Source organism: Haliotis asinina, chromosome 15 (assembly GCF_037392515.1).
Source record: "Haliotis asinina isolate JCU_RB_2024 chromosome 15, JCU_Hal_asi_v2, whole genome shotgun sequence".
NCBI lineage: Eukaryota > Metazoa > Mollusca > Gastropoda > Lepetellida > Haliotidae > Haliotis > Haliotis asinina.
The window spans coordinates 24,591,106-24,614,819 of record NC_090294.1 but is presented as its reverse complement, the minus strand read 5'-3'; the positions used below and the strand labels follow the sequence as shown (position 1 = coordinate 24,614,819).

Sequence of the window (23,714 nt, the reverse complement as noted above, 5' to 3'; positions counted from 1 at the left end):
AATGTCTTCTTTGTGTATAAAGTGCATGCATCCCGTATGGGTACAAAGTGTCCAGCCCCATTTCTGGTGTGCTCCCTCTCTCCTGCGATAGTCTAGGGTAGGTCTATGTATCCATAGGACTTTGAACGATTCTCATGACATCGGACCCGTGCAGATCCGGGGTAGAATAGGCCTTCAGCAACCCATGCTTGCCATAAAAGGTGCTTGTCGTCAGAAGCGACTGACGGGATCGGGTGGTCAGGCTCCCTGACTTGGTTGACCCATGTCATCGGTTACCAGTTGCGCAGATCGATGCTCATGTTGTTGATCAGTGGATTGTCTGGTCCAGACCCGATTATTTACAGACCGCTGGCATATAGCTGGAATATTGCTGAGTGCGGCATAAACCTAAACTTACTCACGCTCATGACAACAACCGCAAGTTGAACTGATCGGTGACGTAACTGAAGGCATGAAAATCAGTAGGTGACTATGTACAGTTGTATGTAGAGACGCTAGTGTTCTCACTTTATTTATTGGCATTTGACAAGTCTTGTGTATATATACTGGACAAATCCAGTTAGGGATATATGCAACTTTTGAAGTTATGAATAATGATCTATTCATTCATGGACACACTGATGAATTATCAATCATAAAAATACAAATATCCCTAACTTATTTTGTCGACTATACAAACATGTTAATTTACTCTTGGTTAATTTGTTGTTTCAAATGTCCCATCTGCACTATTATGTTGTAAGTGTAGACCCTAGTACCCCAGTCAGTGGATCCATATACGCTCTAACCCATAATGTATGTCAGCGGTGAAAGGTATACAGTCATATGACCATCCGACATACATACACTGCTGGACGGACAGAGGTAATTTTGAACAAAGCCAGTTGCCCTACGTCAGACCACATGCGGTACGTATACCGTGTTGTTTGCCAGGAGTCATGCAAACTCTCAGGAGTCAAGTTACCCATCGAAGGTCCCTGTGCGACTAACGTGACTTTCGACAGGCATATGACCTGTGACCTTGGGGACAGCGCAACACAACGTCAACGTGTGCAAAATAAGCGTGAACCCATGAAGATAACTGCATGTTCTTGATTTTAATCATTACATGTACATATGTACGTGATGAAATTGTTATAAGGTTTAAAAATACATCGGTAAAATCAGCCGTTCACGGTCGAAACTGAAAATTGGAGTCCTTGTGTTCCCCCAACCGTGAACGCTATCGCCTCTTGCGTCTCCACAACAATTTTGATCACATTCCAGGGCATGTCAGGAACAGTTGTATACATGCATGTAACTCGACATTTGTGTAGTGTATCAGTTACAGTACACCGCGGATTTAACACTACAAAAGGTTCATCGGTGTCGCACATAACCAATGTCCCAATATCAACCGTGTGAATATTCAGCTGAGATGAACACCAGGTAAGTGGCTACTACACACCATGGTATTTCAATACACAACTTCCTGCATGAGGATTACATTCAACCCACATGTGTCACAGTGACGTGCTTGTCCAGACGTTTATAACTTCTGAAAGCCACGAATGTATATGTGAGCGAGTTTGGTTTTACACCGCACTCAGCAATATTAAAGCTATATGGCGGCGGTCTGTAAATAATCTAGTTTGGACCAGACAATCCAGTGACCAACAACATGAGCATCGATCTGCGCAATTGGGAACCCATGACATGTGTCAACCAAGTCAGCGAGCCTGACCACCCGATCCCGTCAGTCGCTTCTTACGACAAGCACAGTCGCCTTTTATAGCAAGCTTGGGTTGCTGAAGGCCTATTCTATCCCGGACTTTCACGGGTCACGAGTGTATGTGCACTGGCAAAGGAACTTAAACGGAATTAATTTCATCACTGAGATTTCTGCACAGAGATGAAAACCAGTGAAGGATAAACCAGCAAACCCACCTCAAAACAGACTGCCCAGCATGGAACATTAAGAGGAACAATGGAGCCAGCGAGTCATTGTTTCTATCAAAAGTGATCGTAATCGATGTCCAGACAATAAGCAAATGACAATACCTTTCCAAAGTATCTTCTCTCAGCAGTTACGTTTTAATAAAATTTATTGTAATGATACTTTTGTTATCTATGAGATGTTTCTTTTTTTCTTAAATGCGGTGCAAAACTCATTCACTCACTCGCTCATCCAAGCGTACGTTGTCTCGCCGAGTTAATTGTACGAGTGCGTATTATTCAACCTCAGCAGTCAGAAACCTTCCTGCCATTTGGTACAGGTACCCCTAATAAATAAGAACATCCATCTGGTCATGCGGTAAGGGTAATGAGCTTGGTCCCAGAACCATACTGCTTCAATAACAGTGTGCACTATTTCAAATACTGTTTAAACCGGTACTATAAAAAAGTCAGCAATGCCAACAAATAGAACGACATTTCTGCAGTGTGACCAAGTGATTTATTGCACTGAACTGACCTTTCTCTTCTATAGCTGTTTAATTATGGACAATATCAAGTACTTTTTGTCACTGTCTCTCTTTGTTATACCATATATCAAGTACTTGCAAAGACCTTGCTCTGTGGGAAAGTATAAGAACTACCAAGAAGGGTGATTTCTGTACAGATATAAGAATTTAAAGAGGTACTACGGCACAAGAAAACTGCACGCCATGGCAAGTGGCATTAAAGAGGTTGGATACCATAGTTTGTGGGCATTCCGTATGCGACACATACAGAAATATTTTGATATAAACACATACTGAATAATAAATGTAAACAATATGCATTTATGAGAACAGTTGTTGACATATTACTTTTTACCGACAGTGCCACAATGGGGCGCCACTTGTCAAACAAATGCAGTGGTGACTTTCTATTTTTATTGCATAATACGATTTTATACGAAAATCTATAAATTTGACGTTTTGATTTTTTGCATGCAACCTCCTCAAACTACTATTTACAATGCTTATAAGCCAACCAACAACAATAAATAAGTAACAGAATAAATAAATATAGCCAAAAGTGTGCCAAACTAGAGGACATGCAAATGTACACATTTTACCAAAACAAAGAACAAGCCTGTGACCACTTACCTATCAAAGCATGACAGAGTTTAATGTACAGGTATTTGTCGCTACCGAACTTACACTGTGCATAAATGAACATCAAGGACATCACTAGCTGCTTTCAAATGCTTTCTGATTAGACATTTGCACATATCATGTCATGGCACATACACTGCTCCCCTTTAACCAAGCCTCCGCCAGCCTTAACCCTACTTTGACAGGCTTACGTTATGTGTGAGGTCAATATTGTATAATATTTAATAACAACCAGCAGGTATTCTAAGTGCATAAATGAATCGCTCAGGCACAGCAAGGAGCAAGTAAACTGTTTCCTGATTTCACATGGTCAGCATTATCCTATAACATTTTTCAACGTCTGCGGCATCTCCAACAATCAACAGCTTCAGCACAGACTCGTCCTCGTAGATCAAAACTCTGTCAGCTAAGACTGGCTCCTTCTTTGCCATCGTGTTCTTCACCAATGTTGGGCCCATGGTCGTTATTCGGCTGGGAAGAGGCGCCTTTACAGTTTTCTTGAACTGCCCAGTGGAAGGTGCAGACACCCCTTTGGTGCTTCGTTGGGTTCGTGTGAGACGGGACCCGTCATCTGTGACCTGTGTTGAACATGCTGTATGTGTGAACACACGATTCACAAAGTGTCTACAGTGAGGCATATCCTGAAGAATTTTGGTCATCTGATTGGAGAGAGAACAAGAATGTGATGCGTCCTTCTCTGCTGTGTCATGTGAGTTGTTCTGCGAATTTCGCATGTCAGTAATTTCCTTCTTGCACTTCTCGACACCAACCTTGGCACCAGCTATCATTAGCTGGGAACCCTTTAGTGAAATGTTTACTTTTTCCTCTGAAAGTGACTTCTCGACATCACGTAGTTCAGCATTCTGCATCCAAAATGTTCTTGTTTCTTCCTTCGTCAACGAAATGGTTTCTTCCGAATAAGTGTAATCTTGCAAAAATCTTTTAACCCCTTTGATGACTTCAGCCGCAATGTCTTTTGTACTTATGATAGTCAGCACCTTCTGTGAATCTTCAGCTTCTATGAGCAGTTTGCTCGACAAACTCTTCAGCAAACGTTTCATTATTGTTCTTGCTTCAGATGGTCTCAAATAACCACCTACAGGATAGATTTCAAAGTCAATATCCTTCTTCTCGATACAGTTCTTGAGGATACTTTCAACCCTCTGATCATTGATTCCAGCAGCGTCCATGTATTGCACTGCACCATCCATTGTAATCTTCACCTGAACGCCATCTGATAACATCTTGCTTGAAATATACTTTTTCGCTTCCGGACACGACTGCAGCAGATTTTGCATATATTTCTTGACTGTCAAGTTTTTCCAGTTTCCATGTGTGACTACCTGGAAAGGGACAGGCGTGACGGGAGGAGACGTCGGGGACAGTGGTCCTTCACATGACTCTCTTCTCACTCTGCCTGTACTATCTTTATACACATCCTCGAATTGCTTCACTGCTTCGTCAAATACATCATTTGTTGCAGTTATTGTAAACGTTCCAGTGGAAATGTCAAGTTCTACTAACATTTTCTCGTGGCATGGTAACGTACGGCTCATGAGCTCCTGTTTTAAATCAAAGAGACTCTTCCCCATGGCACTGTTTCTGCGCACTCGGACTTCCCTTGTCTTGACCAGTGATAGGAATTCCCGTGCTATCGCCTTATGCTCTCCAGAGGCGACTAATACAAATTCATTTGCCTGAGTATCAAGTTCAAAGGCGACGTGATCGCTTTTTGCCACATTTTGTTCAACATACTCCTTAGCTTTAGGTCGAGACTGTAGCAACTTTTGCTTCTTTCCTTGAAATCGCAACTGCATGAAACATAGCTCGGGGGAGGACAAATACTCATCAAGCTGAGTATTGAAGTCTTGTATTGCATCCCTTGTTCCAATGACAATAATTGCCTGCTTAGCTGTGCTTTGTGAAATGTTGATTTTCCCCGATGCCAGCCGAGCTCCAATCTGTTTTATGCTCTCCCAGTGCTGCACAACCTGTTTAAATGATCTGTCGTCAAGTTTGATTGCACCATTTTCATATTTGGATATCTGTTCCTTCAGATGTGATTCTGCTTGAGGCAACGCATCATCCGTGGCAGCGATTGATATACATTGATTTGCGTCATTAGAGACGAACATGGCCTTGCCAGGAAATCTTAACTGGCAGTATTCATTACATTCACTCACTACTTCAGCCTTTGTTAGAACTTTGAAGATATTACTGTCTTTAAGATCCCACGTGATTTGTTTAATACAGTTAAGATATATGTCGTTAAACATATCAAGATGGCCTTTTGTCCCGGCCAATAGAAGGAGCTTGTTATCTTCTGTGGCAAAGGTACAGGTGATACCTTGAAGTTTGCTTTTCAGAATGAGATGGTTACGTGCTTCGATGCTTTCTCTGAAAAACGGAACAATATGTCCCTCCAATTGAACGCTTCTTCTGTGTTGCAACTTTGTAAAAGTATCTTCCATGCTTGAGTCATCCACAGAACTAGCGGATGAAGATGAGGAATACGACCCTCCAGTAAGCAGCTTGTGAGTGGCTTCAGTCACCATCTTCTCATTAGTCTTGCTTGTGACCACAGCAATGCCACAACGTGTCAGAAAACACGTTGCTTTTCCTGACACGAATATTGACGAGTCACATAGTTTTTTAGATAGGTTGTGTTTCCGGTTCTCTTGCACTGGACGTTGAATCAAACATAGACACGATGCGGTGTCCTGAAATATTTTTTGTATGGTTCTCAACCCAAATGATCTTCGAGAAGGAGATCTGTAAACATTCCCTGTGCAGACTGCCTTGATTTCATCAGCGTTGATGGTTGTGATTCGCTCTGTATTATTCAGCTTTAACTTCCCATCCAGCTCAGATAAGACACCCGTGTCAGCTTTAATGTGGCGCCATTGCCATACCTGTAGCTCCAACTGGCTGGTCTCATCGCCGAACTGTATCCCGAGCGATTCAAAGATGATTCTTAAGGTGCACTTTTTTGTATCTACAACAGAACAAGCACCTAGTGTGTAAAGCCCATTCTCATCAGAGGGCGGTTTGTAGCTTTGTGGTTTAAGCGTTCGTTCGTTCGTTCGTTCGTTCGTCATTAAGATAAGAACCTAGGCCCTTTCCTCAAAGTGATCGTGGCGTTACGACAGTCATAAGTCTATGTTAAAGTGCTAGTTACGATAATCTTAGCACATCGATCGTTTTATGGAACTGGACTTCTAACAACAAGACTAACAGCGCTGATGTCTGCTGGGATACAATAATCCTCCTTCTCAAGCTGTGAAGGGGTGGCCTAATGGTTAAAACCATTCCAGCAATATTTTACATTTACACATTATCTGTAATCCAATTGAATGTGAAATGGTCATTTGACCTTCTTATTAAACAGTGTTGCTCTGAAGCTTGCCACGATCAAAACTGAAACTGCCACTGCCAAAGGTAGATAAAACAATTCAAGCCAGTTATTTGGAGTGAGTGAGTGAGTTGGGTGAAAGTGAGTGGGTAAAAGTGAGTGAGTGAGTGAGAATGGTTTATGCCGCTTTCAGCAACATTCCAGCATTATCAAGACGGGGGACGCCAGAAATGGGTTTCACACATAATACCCATTTGGGAAATCGAACCCATTACGAGCGAACACTTTAACCACTAGGCTACACTACTGCCACTATCGCGACTGTAAAGAAGATGTTCCAATGACTTCAAATTCAGTTATTGTAGGATTTACAATGTTGCTTTCAGTGTATTATAAATAAACAGTTACTGACCACAGTTATGGAAAAAATTCTATTTATTAGACCAAAGAAACTGATATTGACTGAGGCATTGTTGACTGATAATTGATAAACTATATCTGATCTGTTTCAACGCTCACCTTCCGGCTGGAAATGATATGTCTCCAGTCCGCCATTTCTTTGACTGTAACGTCTTTGAAGTGCCATCGTATTCTGAAAAGAGACGAAAATGATACTTTGTAACTCTATATAAACTGAGTGTAGTTTTACGCCGCTCTTAGCAGTATTCCAGTAATATCACTTCGAGCATCACACATTGCTAACAGCCATGTGTGGAATCTAGGGTCCTAAATGGGTAGCTGCGGAATCTAGGGTCATAAATGGGTAGCCCTAAAAACTCTAAATATCCGTTTCATCCTTAATAACTATGACTAATACAACCAGAGAAGGTCAATTGAAGAGGAAAACGTGAATTGTGGAAGTCGTACTGTTATTAACTATCTGCAATTCATCAAAGAGGGGGAGACATTCGTCTAAGGGAGATAGTTCCATCGTCAATCAGTCAAGCGGCAGCATCAACACGCATATCTCTAGAGCGCCCATGGCGAGTAAAATCTAAACCTGGATCTACATAGAACGCTGCATAACGCCCTACATTGTGGCGTGCAATACAGGTGACCCCTTTCGCGATAAGGTCAATTCTCGAGGAATACTGTCTGCTGTGAAAGGCGGTTTGATACGGGGCTTTTATACGTGACTCAACAGTGTCTGCGTGTATTATTACACAGCACTCTGTTATGAATTCAACTTGCAACAACAAACGATTTTCTGTTTTGATTTATTTCTTATTTCCGTTGCAACAACGGTTTTACCTGTGTACATGACAAGTGTTGCTTGAGATTATATCGATTATTTTTAGTTTCTCTCCTAGATGTTACAGCATGGAATGATGTGAGATGTAACAGTTCACATTGCTGGAATATTATTAAACGCGGAGTAAAACTAAGCCCACTCACTCCTACATTCACATCAGAATAAAAAGGTGTCTTCGTTACAGTATCCTCCCTTTATAAAAAAAAGGGTTTTAAGCCTTGAAATGATCATGCTGTGGAGGAAGGAGCGATGTTGCATGATAACCGAACCAGCAACCATTTAAGTATCGCAAATGTCTTCACAGTTGGTTTATTCGGGGTTTTCATTATACATTAGAGTTTACACTGGGTGTTTTCTTTCGCGTTCGTTAGGGTACTTGGAACGTACATATTCCGTATGCACATTCTGTTACACGTCACTGGCTTTGAACCTTGCTGATTCGACTGTACGTTGCATGTGTAGATTATGGCGGAGGGTATGCAGATTTGGGATTTTTAATGGAGTCGATGGTATGTCATAGGTGGAAGATATGTTGACGGTTCAGGGTATTTCATGGAGTTGGGGATATGCCCAGGGTGGAGTATATGTAAAACGGTTGGGGATATTTAATGGAGTCAAGGGTATGTATTGGGTGGAGGGTATGTAAAACTGTCAAGGTATTTAAAGAGGTGGATCGTATCCAACGGGGGTTGACGATATGTAAGGTGGTTCTGGAGATTTACTGGGGTCGAAGGTATGTAATGGGGTTCAGGGTATGTAATTGGGTTCAGGGTATGTAATGGGGTTCAGGGTATGTAATGGGGTTCAGGGTATGTAAGACGACAAATTTATGGAGACTATGTAATAAGGTTAACATCATATGAGGTGTTGGCAAACATCGTGCTGGAAGCATGTACCAGGGTAAACATCATTTGATGGTGTTGGGAACATGTCCAAGGGTAAACACATGATGGTGTTGGGAGCATGTACTAAGGTAAACATCCTATGATTGTGTTGGGAGGATGTACAAGGGTAAACATCATATGATGGTGTTGTGAGCATGTACTAGGGTAAACACATGATGGCGCTGAGAGCATGTACTAGGGTAAACATCATATGATGGTGTTGGGTGGATGTACAAGGGTAAACATCCTATGATTGTGTTGGGAGCATGTACAAGGGTAAACACATGATGGTGTTGGGAGCATGTATTAGGGTAAACATCATATGATGGTGTTGTGAGCATGGACTAGGGTAAACCTATGATTGTGTTGGGAGCATGTACAAGGTAAACCTATGATTGTGTTGTGAGCATGTATTAGGGTAAACATCCTATGACTGTGATGGGAAGATGTACTAGGGTAAACATCACACGATGGTGCTGAGAGCATGTACAAGGGTAAACATCCTATGACTGTGATGGGAACATGTACTAGGGTAAACATCACACGATGGTGATGAGAGCATGTACTAGGGTAAACACATGATGGTGCTGAGAGCATGTACTAGGGTAAACATCCTATGACTGTGATGGGAAGATGTACTAGGGTAAACCTATGATTGTGTTGTGAGCATGTACTAGGGTAAACATCACACGATGGTGCTGAGAGCATGTACTAGGGTAAACATCCTATGACTGTGATGGGAAGATGTACTAGGGTAAACATCATATGATGGTGTTGGGTGGATGTACAAGGGTAAACATCCTATGATTGTGTTGGGAGCATGTATTGGGGTAAACATCCTATGATTGTGTTGGGAGCATGTATTGGGGTAAACAACCTATGATTGTGTTGGGAGCATGGACTAGGCTATACATATGGTGGAGTTGGGAACATGTACTAGGGCAAACATCACATGATAGTGATGAGAGCATGTACTAGGGTAAACCTTTGATGGTATTGGGAGCATGTGCTAGGGTAAACATCATGAGAAATATCTTTGAGCATTCGTTTGTGATTGATGTGTTACGAATGCAATGCGTAGGAACTACTCAAATATGTCCTATTCCCGTCAATGGTTAATGATGTTTGGAGCATAAAAACATGCATACATGCATTGTTTTCAACAGAGATTACTCATGCCATATCTCGCGACATACTTGGGGCTTAAATGGGAAGAGAATTGCGTACCTGACGCTGACGACACACACATATATATTCAGTAGTGTTTTCCAACATAACCAAAGGAAAACAACAACTGTATTTACACCACGACACAACTATCGACCATTGAATAGGTGATCTATTCGGGGAAATATCAACGTGCTTTCAATATGTGAAATCTGACAGTCATAAAGAGGCATCGTATGTTTCAACAATATTGCCATATACGATGAAATATGAACATGTAACAATTAACTCACATAGTAAACCATATCAAACCTACCGTCGTTGTTTAATGGCCGCCGTCGCTGTTGTGATAAGGGTGGATGTGTGTTGTCGCTATTAATAAACTGAACCTATGGCAGGTGTTCAGGCGTGTGTGAAGCTTGGGTCATGTCGTCTCAGCTATCTCTTGCGCTGAACATTGTAATGAAAGTGAAAGTAAGGCACTGTATACCTTTACCAAGAATTGAAAATATTTAAATTACTAGATCACGATGTGATTTTAACTATTCATTGTGCAGCCATCTTATACTCGAAGACATTTGAGTTTCTCGCTTTGAGTTCAAAGCTATATATAGGACACATTCATTACATTGAATACGTATTTAAGGACTCATATGATCTAAATCATGACCTTGGTCTTCACCCCCAAAATGACATGGATTTTCAAGGAAGGTACTTACTTCATAAGCAGTGGAGTAAACAGCATTATCAAGAGTATAAATTTATATTGGGGTATATATCTTCCGTAACAGTTGACACAGAGACATAATCAGACTATATTTGATTCAGGTCTCATATATACCATTTTTGTCGAGTGTGTTTCATAAAATCTAAATACTTTGCCTCGCAGCTATGTGCAGTGTTAAAAATGCCCCCCCCCCCCCCCCAAATATCATGAGTTTCTTCTTCAATCTCAGATTGATTTAGTGGATAAAACACATCATCAAGCCCACATCAAAGAATCATTGTGTACGTAGCTCTATTGAGGACATGTAGTTGTATGTCATACATGCATATACTCAGGACATATGTTGGGGTGAGTGTGAGTGCTTTTAGTTTTACGCCGCACTCAACCTTATTCCTGCTACATGACAGTGGTCTGTAAACAATCGAGTCTGTACCAGACAATCCACTGATCAACACAATCGATCTACTCTACTGGGGTACAATGACATATGTCAATCAAGTGAGCGAACCTGACCACCCGATCCCGTTAGTCGCCTCTTACGACAAGCATGGGTTACGGAAAACCAATTCTAACCCAGACCTTCACGGGATAGGTATGTTGGGAAAGTCACATAAAGGAAGAGTGATGACACACGCCATTCTGCTGTCCATTATAACACTTTTCCTTTCGTTTTGTATTCATAGCGCTTACGTAACACGTTCCATATGGCGACCCTTGCTTCATAAGCATGCACACACATGCACCAGTGCAATAGCAAAGGCATTTCAAGCAATACAAAGTCACGCCATCACACATCGGAACAAAACTATGGAAGTATTGATACAGCAGGTGTGTTCAGATATAACACCTGGTGTGCAGTCTTTCAGAAAATGTACAGAATTCACATTCATTCAGAACGCCATTTGAAGAAAAGTAATAATTCATATACTGAGGGAAACAAATAAGGGAACACCACTTCATCGCAATGTTCCTTAATATAGGCTATTCTCAGATTTTCACCCACAGTACAATACAAGTATTGTGAAGAAAACTGGAAAGGAATAAACGAACACACACTTTCAAGTGTTGCCTTATTTGTTTCCCTCAATATATATATGACAACGGCATGTAGGTACCACACGGCATTCGTTGCGCAGCGAAACGTACGAAGCTTGTAGTGCTACTATTGTTCATCGGAAAGGGTTCATGTTTTGAGTTAGACTAAGCAGACGTTTTATCACTTGTGAGACATAAGGGTGGTCTGCAAGTAATAGCGTCTAGACCAGACAATCCTGTGACTGACATCTCGTATATCCGATCGATCCACGGAGTTGGAGTGAGTGAGTGAGTTTAGTGTTACGCCACACACTCAGCAATATTTCATGCCAGCTATATGGCGGCGACCTGTAAATAATCGAGTCTGAACCAGACAATCCAGTGATCAACAACATGAGCATCGATCTGCGCAATTGGGAACCGGTGACATGTGTCAACCAAGTCAGTGACCCTGACCACCCGATCCCGTTAGTTGCCTCTTACGAGCACGGGGTTGGAATACGATGACATGTGTCAAAGTCGCGACACCGCCCATCCGATCCTGTCAGTCACCTCTTGCAACAATGCTGACGAATACCAATTTTCTCATTATCTGCATGTGTCATGATATGTTAAATGGACTTAGTCCTTAAAATCCCCCTTGTCAAAAGGCGGTGAGGTAGCATAATGTTGTTTATAAGGGGTCCGTTTGTCACGCTGAAAACCCGGGTTCTATTCTCCACGTGGATACAATGTGTGAAGTCCATTTCTGGTGTCCCGCGCTGTGATATCACTGGAATATTGGTAAAAACGTAAAGCTAAACTCACTCACTATTGTTTACTGTTGTTCTGATGTTCACACCCCAGTATGAAATTCCGCATTGTCGCCCCAGAGTAATGGCCTCCATACCGGCCTGAAAATATACTACCCATCAAATGTTTAGACTCACTTAAAACACTCAGTATAGGTTATGTATGTACAGATGGTTACATCGAAGATGAATTTCTCCACTAACTTGCGGGAGCCAACTGCAAGCCTTTTGCGAATGAATTGCACGAACACCATGCCTCAAAATGTTGTGCAAACATCGTGCATGTGAATAGCTGCGCTTCGGTGTAAGGTTTTGTTAAGATCTAGAATTCGCCAGTTTTCACTGATTTTCATCATTTACTGAACTCATGAAAATAATCTCTTCAACGTAGCGAATTTGTTTTACAATACTTCAGTTCATGTGTAAACAATACCTTTAAACAATAGGGAATATTTTGCAAAAACTAGTGATCAGTTGAATTAAGTAAGTGGCTACACCTACACTAGTGACTCTAAACTTTTGATGGTTAGTATATATATATCAATAATTTCATTGCCTATTGTTATGCCGACTGCATTGATCAATACGCGCGGGGTCACATATACCTTTAATCAAGGCTGTGTTCCTGCAGGTAGGTATGCATAGCTCTTGACAAACAACAGTCTTCGTGATTACATACACTCTTGAGAAAGATACTTTGATCCAGAGTACAAGGTCCCAGACAGCGATATGAGCATGACTGCCGGTTGCTGCTTGGCATGCATGTTTATCAGTATCTAGTGCACATAGTTGTTGGAGGAGAACAGTAAATGTTGATAAGGAGTGAGTGAGTGAGTGATTAGGGTAAGTCGCCTTTTACGTGCGTGAGGGAATTTGGTTTTACGCCGCTTTCAGCAACATACCAGTAATATTACCAGGGGACACTAGTGATGGGCTTTACACATGGCTCCCATGTGGGGAATCGAACCCTGACCTTCTGCTTCACGAGCCAACGCTTAACCCACTAGGCTACCTCACCGCCCTAGTCGCGTTTTTTACAACAAGCATGAGTTATTAAAGATCAGTTCTGTGTCGGATCTTCACGCGTTGTTTGTGAATCACTATCACATGACTGTAGATCTCATTCCAGGTGTTCTGCTAGAAACCTGACCCACTGGCTATACGCTTCACAAACACATGCAAAGGCAAGTCAGTTTTCACCTAAGAAACACATTACACAAGTTGAATAGGGGAACTGTACCGGACATTTTAACACCATTGTGTCTAATATTGGAAGTGGCCTACATATGCCTACCATCAAACATTGTGTCTCGGGTCTTAAATGTCGTTATCGTTATGAAAGCTGTAAAATGTTCACTGGAAGAAATTTCAGAACTGTTCATGGACAGTTGTGAAATGCTGCCACATAAAGTGAACGTTGATCGTTGCCACTGAAACTTGAAGTCACCCTTCCTGCTATTCATTCATTCATTCATTCATTCATTCATTCATTCATTCATTCATTTGGAAGGAGATCTCTCTTAATAGTAGGCATTACAGGAATATTTTGAACAATATTAATCGAACCCAATTATTTGTTCTTCTTCAAAATATGTTTCTACTTTATACGCACCAACAAAAACAACTTTTCATAGAAAATTTACTATATTCCTTTTTCACTTTAAAAAATTGTGGACTTCCTCAAATGTTCTCGTGAATAGGAATCGTAATTTCATGTCCAATAAAATAATTATTTCTAAAACAATGTTTTATCAGTTCATAATTCAAATGTGTAATTTGGTTATTCAAAAGAATTTTATTTATTGCTTCACATTTCATAAACCAACTTTGTCTGTATTCATGGATGCATTTTATCATCATACTTACAGTCAGTTTTATCAGATATCATTTATTCAGAGGAAACGTAAATAAAAAGGATTATTTCATCACTATCCCTATTCTTTAGCAAACTGTGTTGATGCAACGTCTAGACAAGCAGCTATATCGCTGCATGGCTTGTTAATATGCTCTGTTCTTGTCTTGGTTAAAATATCAGTTTATTGATAATGTTTCGCGCCTCCTTGCGTCAACATAGATTTTACATAATGTGTTAAGTAGTTTTAAATATTACTTTAAGCATTACCAGATTTAACTATGTATTAAAATCGGACAATTCTGTATTTGCTTAGACGGTTGGATAAGTCAGAGCAACTATCCATACACATTTGCCCTAAACTCATGGCTGTAGTAGGTTTGTGTTTTCATGGAACTCTAGATATTTAAACAGATTGTAAAGATTAGAATGACATATCAATTCGAATACGATGAATACATATGAATGACCTGACAAACATCTGGCCATGTTTGTTCTGTTGTCTTTTTGGAATTTTCTATCACCTTTTCGTTTCTTCAATTACATTTCAATAACCCCGATCATTTTCCCATTGTTTCAAGCTCCTCAAAAAAACAAACCCTCGAAGTTCCCATATTTTACTCGTCATTCCAATTATTATTCCACCATGTAACATCAGAGACCAAAAGTATGATAAAATCTATTATAAGGCCCCAGGTAATAAAGCTGGGGATCCGGTAACAGGGTACATACCACGAATCATCAAGACTTCAGACCATTACTATACAGTACTAGTACTGCACATCAACAACTTGTAAACTGGATTTATGCAAGTAAAGGATGTTAAGAAATCGGAGTTACCTCACCTAGTGCGTCGTCTGCTCGTCTGATCGTCTGCACGAGCAGTTTAGCTGGTTCTTCCAAACAAGGTGAAAAAGCACTTGTGAACAGATTTATGAAGCTAAAGGTGCCTCTTGGAATTAACCCGAGGATTAACTTAAAACGAACACGGTCAAAGAGGCTTATTTGTGAAGTAAAGGGAATACAAGATGACGGTACGTCTTTAATTGTATGAGTGAATACAATATAGATCTACATACTATATATACATAACACACACACACACACACACACACACAGATATATATATATATATATATATATATATATAGAGAGAGAGAGAGAGAGAGAGAGAGAGAGAGAGAGAGAGAGAGAGAGAGAGAGAGTATCAGCGCGGTCAAGCAGCAGTCGGTTTATTCGATAATGGTAGGCGAATGGCTGACAAACATTAACTGACATGCCTCTGCCTGTACAACATTTGTGGAATATTATATACACGTTATATCTTATGTGATATCACCAGTAAGCTAGCATATATGTCCAATCTCTCGGTTGATAATAGACATATATGCCATGCGGTAAATTCACAACAAGTTTTAGTGTATTGTAGATCTATAGTGTAAACATATAAACCTAAATCGGCTTGCCTAATAACTGACACTGTCGATGTTTCGTTAAATTAATTTTCATTCGTCGTCTTTCGTCCCTTTCCGGTATTCTTCGTTGTCACGAGTGTATAGATGACCTAAATAAGCTAACAAACAATTTGTGTAGTCATAAATTCCATTTTACAGTTGTAGATAGATCTACATAAGATACAGACAAACTTAAAGGTTATAGTTTTGTTTATGTGTTTACACGTTTATTGGTTTTTCTTAGAGGTGCAACATTCATATAAAAAACCATTGATGGAAACATCTTAAATTAAGGGAAACAACTGCTCTAGTGAATATATATACCTGGGGAAAACCAAGCAGCTATTTATATACCGCGTTTTAGGATAGTCGATTGGTCGAATATTTGCATGTGACGAGTGGCAACTTTCATTTTCGTTTCAGCAAAGTAAGAGATTTAGAAGAAGAGGTCCAACTTGGAATCAAGTCGGGGCGTCTCTTTGGGCTGGTGTCATCGAACATATTGAGGTGGGTGTTATTACGCAGATGTTACTAAAATGTGCATTGCGATGAAGTTTTGCAATGAGAAGCGCCAAATCGTGCTATTTCAATCAAACATTCATTTTAGCGTGCAGAATTGGTAAATCATTCATTCATTCATTTCCCAGACCCTTGTTTCCAAACCGAAAATAGAAATAATCTTTCATAATTACATGTTCTTGTATAAATTGCGTTAAACAGCATGTGACTGTTTTGTTTAATTTATGCACATTGACAAAAATGTACTAGCATGTATATTGTTTGTAGCAAAGAGTCATTACCACAGGTCCGTACATATATATGGTTCATTGAAGAAGTGTTAAGCTGGCAGTAAGGTGAAAGATTATATATATTTGGTATTTTTTAATGTTTGCAACATTAACGCAACTTACAAACTGGTAAAGTAGGTTTAAAGGAAGACATCTTTGTGTAATGTTCAATCTGATATTTTTTATATTGAATGTGATGGTATTGTTAATTTCACTTTCAGTTTATCAAAGAGAAAGTAGACAAAATGGCTGCAGTATAACCGGTAAGTCTAATATGCTGGCAGTGTGCCAAGGGAAGCAACTCATATAGATAAAACACATTATTGCAGTCTAAGTAAGCCTAGTCTGAGTACTTTTCGATACACTCCACTACTGAGTCTTAACAAACCTATAGTGGGAGGTCGCGTCAGGTAGCCTTTAAGACTGACCAATCAGAACACAACTTACTAAATCGCAAAAGTGGACATCTGCACATACCTTTTAAACTTTAACCTCCGAAAGGTTTGCACCCAAACGATTCCAAATACTATGTTCCATACAATTGTTAACTGGTAATGCACATGGAGCAAGCTGCAATACTGTCAGCAGTGATTAAAGAGTTGCTGAAAATAGCATTTTTTGCCAATATTCAAAGATGTCAGCTTGTAGAAATATTAGCTAATGGTAGCGATATCCAGCCAGGGGATATAACCGAAACAGCGCTACTCAGAAAACGGGGTAAGAACAGGGGGGTGCATTTACGCGCTGTGTCTGATCGCACAAAGAATACAAATGAACCAATGGAAATAAGGATGACAATGCTAGATACGCTTTTTTTCATACGTTTAGAAATGTGACGTCAAATGTTGACTTTGTGAAGGTGAAAACTTTTGAAGTGTAAAAAACATTTATGCAAAACGCATGTGTCTGTAAAAATTCTCATAGTTAGAAGAATTATCCAGCTTTAAATTTCACTAGTAATTGTATATTTTGAACGTGTTGATGTCAAAATGAAAATGGAAAGGACCCAACAGTCTATACCAGAAGTAACTTTCGCTTGCGATGAAGCAACCATCCAAGTTCCCAGGCTTCTCATTAATATTGAGAGGCCCTGGAACCAGGATGCATACAGAGCCTGCCAGCTGAGATTGCATTTGTCAACAAGTGTGGATATATCATCTTTGGTGGAAATTGGTGAGTGACAACATATTTCATACTTGGGATATGATGTATCTTGAACTAACAAACGAATATAAACCATTTATTACGGCCAATCAATCCTATTTTAACACACATTTGGAGTAAATAAATAGGGTGCATACTTTATGAAATTGACATGGTTATCAAAAATGAAATTCTGCTGTCAGTGAGTAACTTACTGTTAGGATACACAAGTTAGTAACGTTAGACAGTTGGCCATGACAACATTTTATGTATGTTGTATTGTCTCCATTTTCAATTGCATGTGCAGACCAAATGAAGAAAAGAAAGAGAAAAAGACTGGCTGTTTATATTTTGCAGAGTGACACAGATTGATGGCTAGTGTTATTTCAGATTTGCATGATTAACATGCAACTTGACCTGTTTGATGCTGTTGGGATTTCTTTGCCATGTATTGACAATTTGTGATAGAGGTTGAAAGAGAAAGATTAGGTACCACTCTTTCAAGGAATAACAATATTTCCTCATATGTGGTACACTAAACTTTGCCAAAATGGATACATAAGCTCCCAGGATCAGTGCAACTAAAACTGTATTTGCTGGAAAGTATTTGCTTAAGTACCTATCATCACATTCAAAACAGACCTCAACCCTGACCACAAAATATCAGATATGGTGTCAATCCATCATGTATGAGATATTGGAAATTATATAAAAGGGTTTAGCGAAGATTTGTTTATGTTACCGGGCCCAAGTTTAGTTTTCAACCCAGTGATGTATATTTTATGGATTATGTTGTTGGAGAAGACCTTTATTTATTCAATTTGTAGGGGTACTATGCTGTCTGTAGAAAGTTGATGTGGTTGCTTCTGTCTTAAGAAAGGAGCAAGAAGTCCTTATATTTTACTTGGTTGTTACTTATTTTGACATGAAATTGCCTTGTATGCAGTTGTTGTCTTTTTCTAGTCATTACTACGTGTCATATGTGGCCAGTTTATGATGGTGTTGAAACAGCTGAGTTTGGTACCACTCCGTCGGTTACAGATTTCGCAGTTGTATGTGTTAGATATATTACTATTATTGCAAAAAAGACAGACTTGGTGCCAATAAACAAGTACAATGCATATCAATATTTTTCAGAAGTGTAGAATCTTTTTCATGGAATTACCTTAGCAAATATATGACTGGAAAGAAATGATTGGTAACATTTTTTTTATGGGACAGGTGGTTGAGTGCTAATAATCTAACGCATCTGATGCGGGGGGATATAGTTGATGCTTCGTCCGTCCATCCGTCCATATAATCATTTTGTTTTCGGAGCATAACTCAGAAACCCTTCAATACTTTTAGACCAAACTAAATAAACTAGATATAGTAATCTCAGCCTATGGTTATGCCTTTTGCTATTTACAGATTTTTGGCATTTATATTTTTTTTGTTTTTCCATGGAACATTTAGTCCAATGGTGGTGTGGGCTTCGTTTCCGGAGCAGAACTCAAAAGCTGTGCAATATTGTTTTGCAAAATGTGGTAGATACATCAGTCAGAACCTAAAGTGGTGCATTTTGCTATATACAGGTTTTTGTGATTTATTATTTTCTCGGTTTCCATGGAAACGTTTTGGACATAGTCTCAAAATTGAGAGGTGAGTTTCGTTTCCAGAGCAGAACTCAAAAACTTCTTAATATCTGTCAGTGTTACTTGGTAGATATGTGTGGCAGACCCCAAAGTGGTGTCTTTTGGTTTTTAAAGGTTTTTATGATGTATTATTTTCTTGCTTTCCATGGAAACGTTTTGGACTTAGTCTCAAAATGGAGGGGTGGGCTTCATTCCCTGAGCACAACTCGAAACCATTTCATATCTTTCAACAGATCTTGTTTGATGTACGAGACAGATCTTGATATTGTGACTTTGCTGGTTACAGATATATGGCATTTATAATTGTCATGAATTCCATGGAAACAATTCAAACTTAGTGTAAAGAGACGATGAGTAACTGTGAGATGATTTGTCTTTTCAAACATGTCGGGGCCGGGGGATATGTCATCTTCTGATGACTCTTGCTTTGTATAGTCACGAATAAAGTCTTTTGAGAAGACATTTGGTGTCCTGTGGAAGTGAGAAGTACTTCCACGTTAAAGAAAAGATGTTTGAGCAAAACAGCATGTAAGATGTAAAATGTAAAAGCGGCAAACTATTTTATCTTGGCCGTACTCTAAGCCACATCATGCTCTCATAAGCTGCCAAATTTCCTAAAAAAGACATTCCTAATCAAATTTTTGTTTTTTTAAAAATCAAATTTGGTAGCATACAAGACAGAAACTATGGTAGGCAGTAGCTTGTAGAAAGTGTGCATCATGAAAACTCTGTCAAACTCACAAGCCCACTGGAAAAGGCAACATTGTCACTGACACAATAAGAAGTGAAGACATTTCTTTTTGAAACTTTGTTGGATGATGACGATTTGATATCTCTTCTCAACTTCTCAATGATGATTTTGCTGTGTTTTGTTCCATTGAGGATAATATTCTTGTCACTTTGTGCATTGAATCAGGGGTTAAAAAATCCCATTGCCCTACGCCCAGGACAAGTCATTTTTCATTTTGGGCAATCAGATAATGGTATCTTACTTGTCCGTTGACTACTAGATAATTTCCTCTTATGGTTTCAAAAATGCGAATAAACTTGGATTTCATTTCATATCTGGTCATAATGTAGCTGGTACACTTCGCAATAATAATCATTTAGAGCTCTTTGAAATTTGTCTCTGTTCAATAAATTGTTCAGTAAACATGAACATCAAACGTGTCATAAAATCAGGGAAAGTGGAAAGTTAGGACAAGTTACTTTCTTGAAGACATTTGCCCTGTGGCAAGTGCTCTTTAAAAAAAATTTGACCCCCTCTGAAGCAGAAGAAAGTTTTGAAAATGGGTCAACTGAAGCAAAGATCTCTGTTAAGGTATACTTTGTTACACAATGAAATTCAGGTTGAAGTTACTGCTTAACAAGTATTGTATGAGCCAGTGGAGTGAAGGCATTTGTGACAAGCAGGTAGGGCAAGTAATCTTTAAGAATACACTTTGTTGCTACTGGTAGATTGGCGATTAAGCATGTGCAATACATGCTGACTGCCACTGTTTAACCCGTGACTCGTAGAGTGATTTAGTTCAGCAAGACACCATCACAACACAATTCACAGGAGGAAATTGAACTTTTGAAAATTTAGATGACAGCCTGTTTCCCTCTTGTTTCAAATGGAATGTTCTGGAGGTGTTCCCTTATATGTAGATTCAGGTCAATTGTCAGCTTTTATGCTTTTCAAGCTGTAGTATGGTTATTATCAGTTTTATCGGGATAATCCTGTCCTGTGTTTGGTGTTTGTGAAGTTCTGTTTGTATTTTAGATTTTGTGATAAAACGTAACAATAACACCAGTACCTGTACTTCCTTCAGATGGAAATCAAGCTATCTACTGGCTATTATTATCCCAACGGCGTGTAATGTGGGGGATATAGCCGACACCTCGTCTGTCCGTCCGTCCATCCGTCCCCCATCCGTCCGTCTGTAATCATTTTGTTTCTGGAGGATAACTCAGAAACCGTTCAATATTTTTAGACCAAGCTTATAATGATCTCAACCTATATTTGTGCCTTTTGCTATATACAGAGTTTTGGCATTTTTAGAGTTAGAACATTTTGGTGTTAGTCTAATGGTGGGGTGGGTTTCGTTTCCGGAGCATAACTCAATAGCCGTTCAGTATTTTTCTGCAAACCTTGGTAGATATGTGTGGCAGGCCCTAAAGTGGTGCCTTTTGGTATTTACAGGTTTTTGTGATTTATTACTTTCCAGGTTTCCATGGAAATGTTTTGGACTTAGTTTCATAATGAAGGGATGTGCTTCGTTTCCAGAGCAGAACTCAAAAACCGTTAGATATATTTCTGCAAAACTTGGTAGATATATCAATCAGAAGCTGCAATGGTGCCTTTTGCTAGTTATAGGTTTTTGTGATTTCTTAGTTTCTTGGTTTCCATGGAAATGATTCAGACTTTGTCTCAATAGTGAGAGGTGTGTTTCGTTTCCAGAGCAGAACTCAAACACTTCTTAATATCTGTCAGTGTAACTTGTTAGATACGTGTGGCAGACCCCAAAGTGGTGCCTTTTGGTATTTACATGTTTTTCTGATTTATTATTTTCTCAGTTTTTATGGAAATTTTTCGGACTTAGTCCCAAAATGGAGGGCTCGGGTTCGTTTCCGGAGCAGAACTCCAAAACTGTTCATTATTTTTCTGCAGAACTTGGTAGATATATCAATCTGAACCTATAGTGGTGCCTTTTGCTATTTCCAGGTTTTAGTGATTTATCATTTTCTCAGTTTCCATGGTTTTGATTTACTCTCAAAAGAGAGGTGTGTTTCGTTTCCGGAGCAGAACTCAAAAACTTCTTAATATCTGTCAGTATAACTTGGTAGATATGTGTGGCAGACCCCAAAGTGGTGTCTTTTGCTATTTACAGGTTTTTATGATGTATTATTTTGTCAGTTCCATGAACATGTTGTTGACTTCGTTTCTGAAGCACAACTCGAAAACCATTTCATAACTTTCAAAAGATCTTGGCGGATATACGAGACAGATCGTAAAATGGTGACTTTTTCTGATCACAGATCTATGGCACATGTTTTATTTTTCATGAATTCCATGGAAACAATTCAGACATGGTCTAAAAAAACAATAAGTAACTGGCAGATGATTTGTCCTTTCAAATATGTTTGGGTTGGGGGGATATGTCATCTTCTGATGACTCTTGTTTGGTAAAATATTGCACAGTTCAACTTAATTTGTAACAACAGAACAATGTTCAAAATTTGTATATGTATTACATGCCGGGGGGATATAGTTGATGCCTTGTCTGTATGTCTGTAATCATTTTGTTTCCGGAGCATAACTCAGAAACCATTCAATATTTTTAGACCAAACTTGATAGATATTATAATCTGAACCTATAGTTTTGCTTTTGCTATTTACAGATTTTGGGCATTTTTATTTTTTTTGTTTTTCCATGGAACATTTGAGTGTTAGTCTAATGGTGGGGTGGGCTTCGTTTCCGGAGCATAATTTAAAAAACGTTCAATATTTTTCTGCAAAACTTGGTTGATATATCAGTCAGAACCTAAAGTGGTGCCTTTTGCTATTTACAAAGTTTCGGCATTTTTATTTTTTCCGGTTTCGATGGAAACAATCTGGATTTAGTCTCAAAATGGAGGGATATGCTTCGTTTCTAGAGCACAACTCGAAAACTTTTTAATATCTTTCAACAGATCTTGGGAGATACATGAGTCTTTTGCTGTTTACAGATATATGGCATATATATTTTTCATGATTTCCATGAAAACGATTCAAACTTAATCTAAGAAAACATCAAGTAATTGTCAAATGATCTGTCCTTTCAAATATTTAGGGTCCGGGGGATATGTCATATTCTGATGTCATACTCTTGTTCATGATTTCCATGGAAAAGTCAAGATGGACTAGAAGTAACTGTCAGGTGATTTGTTCTTTTCAATAGGTGGGGGCCAGGGCTATTTGTCATCTTCAGATGACTCTTCTTTGTTTCAGTCAAGGATGTGGTGCAGAAATCCTGTCACGAAACAGCCTGTACAGATGATAGCTGTCAGACCGAGTGAGGACAAAGGGGCTGAAGGGGGAGGAACAGGCGCTGTAGATTCTCTTGAGCAGCAGTCAGGTAATTATGCCAATGTTTAATGTGAGGGAATTGTAAATTCTGCCAATTATTACACATTTAACAACTTATATCTAAATGTTACTCACATACTCCTCACAAAAAATTAAGCAACAAGTATTTTCAGTGTAATATCTTATCAATCTTGACAGCAACATGTAACTGAAAGGTGAATATTCGAAGAATCAGATTGACTTATCTGATAACATTGATAACATCACCTGACCAGAACCACCTTCTGAAATAACATTTAGAAAATTTAGAAAATTTGGCATGAAATGTGCCCTACACTTCACACATGGTCTCTGATCAGTTAAAACCTATCAGTTAACCTACCTGTAGTCATACCCTCCGGCACAACAAGGAGGTCTTAAATTCATACTTATGGATGTTCCATGGACGATAAAGCCCAAGAAAGAGTTGTTCATGGTGTTTTTTTAGATCACCACCATCACACA

The 23,714-nt window shown here is 39.3% G+C and overlaps 2 protein-coding genes across 3 annotated transcripts in view; one reads left to right on the top strand and one right to left on the bottom strand.

The window, feature by feature from the left end:
- Positions 1-2,411: 2,411 nt before the first annotated feature.
- Positions 2,412-10,150, bottom strand: LOC137265165 (uncharacterized). Of its 2 annotated transcripts, none has more exons than XM_067800498.1 (3): positions 10,052-10,150; positions 6,952-7,024; positions 2,412-6,075 (listed from the first exon to the last, which is right to left on the bottom strand). In XM_067800498.1, exons 2-3 carry the CDS (start codon positions 7,016-7,018, stop codon positions 3,383-3,385), a joined length of 2,760 nt encoding a protein of 919 aa, XP_067656599.1. In that variant the 5' UTR covers positions 7,019-7,024; positions 10,052-10,150; the 3' UTR covers positions 2,412-3,382. The 2 variants fall into 2 exon arrangements, with proteins under 2 accessions (XP_067656599.1, XP_067656600.1); XM_067800499.1 differs by lacking the exon at positions 10,052-10,150 and adding an exon at positions 7,300-7,476.
- A 5,841-nt stretch (positions 10,151-15,991) lies between these two features.
- The window catches only part of LOC137264929 (uncharacterized), a 77,300-nt gene continuing 69,577 nt past the window's right edge, over positions 15,992-23,714 (top strand). Inside the window, exons 1-3 of the mRNA XM_067800282.1 lie at positions 15,992-16,101; positions 16,604-16,645; positions 23,133-23,259. Of these exons, the coding sequence (XP_067656383.1) occupies positions 23,139-23,259 (121 nt within the window). The 5' untranslated portion in view covers positions 15,992-16,101; positions 16,604-16,645; positions 23,133-23,138. The remainder of the gene's footprint in view (positions 16,102-16,603; positions 16,646-23,132; positions 23,260-23,714) is intronic.